We start from the raw sequence: 5,906 nt of genomic DNA, 5'->3' as shown, positions 1-5,906 counted from the left end.
AGTCCCATAGAATGCTATGACCACAGTCAGGTGGGATCCACAGGTGGAGAAAGCCTTTTGCTTGGATTCAGCAGATTTCATCCTGATAATGGCTATGAGGATTAGCAGGTAAGACAGAACAACTATACAAAGGGATGAAATTGAATTAAAAGCTGAAAAGACCAGAATTATCAATTCAAGCTCATGGGTGTCAGAGCAGAGCAAAGATAATAAGGGGATACAGTCACAGTAGAAATGACGAAGGACATTGTACCCACAAAAGGACGAAGTGAAAATCTTTATTGTAACTAGAAGAGAAAGAAACGTGCTATAGAGATAGGGTATTGCCACCAGCACCCGGCATACTCTCTGTGACATGATGACTGTGTAGAGCAGAGGGTTATATATGGCCACATAGCGGTCGTAGGACATTGCTGACAAAATATAAAGTTCACTCACAATGAAAATGATGTAGAAAGCTCCTTGCATGGCACAGAGATGATAGGAGATTGTATTCTGATCTACAACAAAATTTACTAACATTTTGGGTCCTACAGTTGTTGAATAACCAAGATCAGAGACAGCCAGATATCTGAGAAAGTAGTACATGGGGGTTTTCAGCCTGGAGTCCACCTTGGTGAGGATTATAATGCCCAAGTTGCCGATCACTGATATTATGTAGATGATGAGGAACAGCCCAAATAATGGAGCCTGCAGCTCAGGGCGATCAGTGATGCCCATCAGAATGAATTCGTTCACCACTGTAAGGTTGTGTTTTTCCATCCAGGTGTATCAGAAAACCTATTCTTGATAGAGACATCAGCATAATCAATAGCTTTCAAATGATATCATCTGGTAATGTTTCAGATTACAGTGCTAGTATACATAAAAAAAAAATATGTTCAAATTTCCAATTTGGAGTATCTTAAAATAAATCAACCCCCTCAAAGAAAACATACCTAAAAAATAGAGAAATAAGATATAGCGATGATGATATACAAAGAAACACAGACAGAGGTAGAGAGGCAGTTGTTTTTCAGTTGTGGAAGACTTGTCCTCCAAAAAACATATGAAAGTGTTTGCAGGCATTTTGGGGGTCACAACTGGAGCCTGGGTGCTACTGGCTTCTAAATGTTAGAGTCCAAGGTTGCTTTTAAATTCTGTACTATACTAAGGAAACCATTCCACAACAAAGAATTATTCAGCCAAAAATTTCAATATGGCCAAGGTTGACAAATTTTGATCATATAGGTATAGATATAGTAGAAACAGGTATAGGTATAGGTATGTGTGTGTGTGTGTGAGAGCAAAAGAGAGAGAGAGAGAAAGAGAGAGAGAGAGAAAGAGCGAGAGAGAGAGAGGGAGAATAAGAGAGATACAGCAAAAGTGAAAATATGGTAGTAACTTTAGGTGTTAGGTTTATAGATGATTATTCAAGTTTTCTGCTTGTCTTCTGTGTAATGAAAATTACATAAGTACATTCACATAATTACTGTCACATAAGATGACATAATACATATATTTATTGCTTAATAACATTTTAAAACACATATTACAATAATGTGTGTAAATCTTTAGATCCCCCCACATTAACACATAGTCCTATGAAATCCTTTATGCCTACAGGTGGTATAGGAGGAAACAATTACCACGCTTGAGAAATATTGGACAGAAAATCATAAATAAGAAAATTCTAAAAAATCATATTAGAGATTATTTATTTTTGTTCAGGGAAACATCCCAGGAAATATACACATGTAGATATAGTTTCTGCCGTACCTATGTTTGTGATATATTCAAAGGAGTATTGGGCCAAATTATGCAAATCATCTTAATCTCTGTATCTGCATTAACCAAATCAGCTCTTCACTGTAGTGTTCTTAAGAAAGTTTAGATAAAGTGAAATGTTTTAATGTATTTGTGGTAACTAGAATTATTTCTTAAATATCAAGTACATGGTGAGCTTTCTGTTGTATTTTGTTTTGTTCTGTTTTAATTGAGGACAATGTGTCACCTGAAATGGGTATTCTTTATGTAGTACATATAAATTATTCATGTGTGACTTACTTCTTTATAGGGGCTGTGATAACTATTTGATAGAATAATGTGTTATCCAGGTAGCTGACCCCAGTGCCTGACTTCCCCCAGCTGCATGGCTATAATTGGATTATCAATATGCTGTTGTTTTTTGTGAATTATCTCCTATCTTACTAAAAATACTTAATGAAAATTTATCTAAAATCTAATATATATCCTCCCCCTTAGGCATTTACATTATAATTAACACATAAACTAAATTCTTTGTAACACATCAGATATATTTTGTAATGGAAGAATGCAGGAAACTGAGCAAATTGGTGGAAAGTGAGGTCACTGGAATTGGTTTTCTATAATGAATTTTCACAAAAATTCTTTCCAAATAAAGATATCCATTACCTTAGAGAAAGAAATAGTTTTGAAATTGCCCTATACATAAAAACACACTGACAAGATAAAATATACTGACAACTATACATGTGTGTATGTGTGTGTGTGTATTATACATACACATATATGGATTTTGAGATGCTATTTTAAGTTTGTCTGCAAATTANCCAGGTGTATCAGAAAACCTATTCTTGATAGAGACATCAGCATAATCAATAGCTTTCAAATAATATCATCTGGTAATGCTTCAGAATACAGTGCTAGTATACATAAAAAATATGTTCAAATTTCCAATTTACAGTATCATAAAATAAATCAACCCCCCACAAAGAAAACATACCTAAAAAATAGAGAAATCAGAGATAGCGATGATGATATATAAAGAAACACAGACAGAGGTAGAGATGCAGTAGTTTTTCAGTTGTGGAAGACTTGTCCTCCAAAAAGCATATGAAAGTTTTTGCAGGCATTTTGGGGGTCACAACTGGAGCCTGGGTGCTACTGGCTTCTAAATGTTAGAGTCCAAGGTTGCTTTTAAATGCTGTACTATACTAAGGAAACCATTCCACAACCAAGAATTATTCAGCCAAAAATTTCAATATGGCCAAGATTGACAAATTTTGATCATATAGGTATAGATATAGAAACAGGTATAGGTATTGGTATAGGTATTTGTGTGTGTGTGTGTGTGTGTGAGAGAGAGAGCAAGAGAGAGAGAGAGAGAGAGAATAAGAGAGATACAGCAAAAGTGAAAATATGGTAGTAACTTTAGGTGTTAGGTTTATAGATGATTATTCAAGTTTTCTGCTGTCTTCTGTGTAATGAAAATTACATAAGTGCATTCGCATAATTACCATCACATAAGATGACATAATACATATATTTATTGCTTAATAACATTTTAAAACTCATATTACAATAATGTGTGTAAATCTTTAGACCGCCTTCACATTACACACAGTCCTATGAAATCCCTTATGCCTACAGGTGGTATAGGAGGAAACAATTACCACACTTGAGAGATATTGGACAGAAAATCATAAATAAGAAAATTCTAACAAATCATATTAGAGATTATTTATTTTTGTTCAGGGAAACATCCCAGGAAATATACACATGTAGACATAGTTTCTTCCATACCTACATTTGTGATATGTTCAAAGGAGTATTGGGCCAAATTATGTAAATCATCTTAATCTCTTTATCTGCATCAACCAAACTAGCTCTTCACTGTAGTGTTCTTAAGAAACTTTAGATAAAATGAAATGTTTTAATGTATTTGTGGTAACTAGAATTATTTCTTAAATATCAAGTACATGGTGAACTTTCTGTTGTATTTTGTTTTGTTCTGTTTTAGTTGAAGACAGTGTGTTACCTGAAATGGGTATTCTTTATGTAGTACCTATAAATTATTCATGTGTGACTTAACTTCTTTATGGGGGCTGTGGTAACTATTTCATAGAATAATGTGTTATCCAGGTAGCTGACCCCAGTACCTGACTTCCCCCAACTCCATGGCTATAATTGGATTGTCAACATGCTGTGGTTTGGGGTGAATTATCTCCTATCTTACTAAAAGTATTTAATGTAAATTTACCTAAAATCTAAAATATATCCTCCCCCCTGGGCATTTACATTATAATTACCATGTAAACTAAATTGTTTGTAACACATCAGATATATTTTGTAATGGAAGAATTCAGGAAACTGAGCAAATTGGTGGAAAGCGAGGTCACTGGAATTGGTTTTCTATAATGAATTTTCACAAAAATTCTTTCCAAATAAAGATATCCATTACCTTAGAGAAAGAAATAGTTTTGAAATTGCTCTATACATAAAAACACACTGACAAGATAAAATATACTGACAACTATATATGTATGTATATGTGTGCGTGTATTATACATACATATATATGGAATTTGAGATGCTATTTTAAGTTTGTCTGCAAATTAGGCCAAAATAACTCATTCACACTATGATTTATAACATTAGATAATGTTGAAAACAGAGGTATAAAATAATCTATATAAATATCCCTACTAAGCCGCTATTAAAAAAAAAAAAAAAAGCTGTGAAAGTACTTACAGGAAATCCCGCTTATCTCACATAAAGCACTGCTCATAAGGCTGTGAGCTTCTGATATCCTACCCTGTCCCCATCCGTGTATCTTTCTTATGTCAGAAACATTGAATCACAATTGGAAAAAATATATTTCAATGGGTGGAATGAGAACAATATACATCTTGTTTAGTAGCTATGATATAATGGGTGGAATAAGAACAATATAAATCTTGTTTAGTAGCTATGATAACAGGCTAATGGGAAAATTTGCATTGGTAAGTGCTGATTTTCCTATAAGACAAGGAAGGAAGAAGAGCTTTTTCCCACCAGTTTTAGAGTTCTATGGAAAGTATTAAATTATGGGTTTACTACCTGGTTTGTATTTCTGTAATGCTATCCTCTTTCAGAGAGTTCCATCTGCTTTCTGTCAGAATCCACTGGAAATTGAACATGATGTTCACTGTACCATCACTATGGAGGTTACTTAAAAGACTCCCAACCTCCAAATCTTGCTTTCAGTATCTCAGTGTGATGTAGAGCTGCCCTGTGCCATTATTTTCTCATCAAGACATCAGAAAAAAAAACACATTTATTCATTTATTTTATTTTAATATTTATTAATTATGATATTTTTGAGAAGACTTCTTGAAGAGCCTTGAGTTACTAAAATGACTAAGGATTTCTAAGAATATCAAAATAGAAACTGAGTACTTGCAAATTCGTAATTCTACTAAATGTATATTATTTGTTTCTCAGTTTTTAGTTAGGTTTTATTTACTTATATTTTGGCCTATTATCCATATAATTAAATATTTATAAGAAACATAAATACTACATAAGCCAGGTAATTATGACATATAAAAGGGCTTATTAGCATTTGTAATAAAATATGAAAATTAATCTGAAGACAAGGGAGAGATTTCCTATTCTGCTCATGTATTATTAAGTTCTAGATCGCACACAGAAGTCAATCAGACATTCTGGTATGTTCCCATGTCTTTGCCATGGAATAAAAGAGCTGTCTTGCATACGCCACTGGAACTTTAATTATTTGGGTATTGGTAACATAAGGCATCATGTGAAACATAAATATTCTGTTTTTACCTGTAATGAAGCTTCTGTCTTTTCTCTCCCTTGTGCTTTTTAACATAAGATACTGAGAACAATTTATACATTTGTTTCCACCCTTTGAGACTCTCCATGAGGAAATGAAAGCGAATTGTTGATAATCCCTGAAGCATTTGGAAACTTAACAAGAGTGCAGGGAACACTTATTAATTGCCCAGGAAAATTTCTAGTCACCATAAATGAGATGTGCATGTTTGTTTGCTTATTGCGTTCCTACCTTTTATTCTTGAGTAGCTTTTCTCCTTCTTTTTTTTTTCTTTTTTCTTCACTATGATGTTTAGTTTTTTATGTATCCACTTGGCTACACT

General features: G+C 33.4%; 1 protein-coding gene across 1 annotated transcript; it reads right to left on the bottom strand.

The window, feature by feature from the left end:
* LOC103582833 (olfactory receptor 8K3-like) lies at positions 1-762 on the bottom strand (the record flags this gene model as incomplete). Its single annotated transcript, XM_008564317.1, has 1 exon — positions 1-762. A coding segment is annotated over exon 1 (762 nt), but the record flags the coding sequence as incomplete, so codon positions are not given.
* Between the last annotated feature and the right edge of the window lie 5,144 nt (positions 763-5,906).

Source organism: Galeopterus variegatus, unplaced genomic scaffold (genome assembly GCF_000696425.1).
Source record: "Galeopterus variegatus unplaced genomic scaffold, G_variegatus-3.0.2 Scaffold18070, whole genome shotgun sequence".
Taxonomy (NCBI): domain Eukaryota; kingdom Metazoa; phylum Chordata; class Mammalia; order Dermoptera; family Cynocephalidae; genus Galeopterus; species Galeopterus variegatus.
Note: the sequence above shows the minus strand (reverse complement) of the source record. Positions and strands in the feature narration are given on the sequence as shown.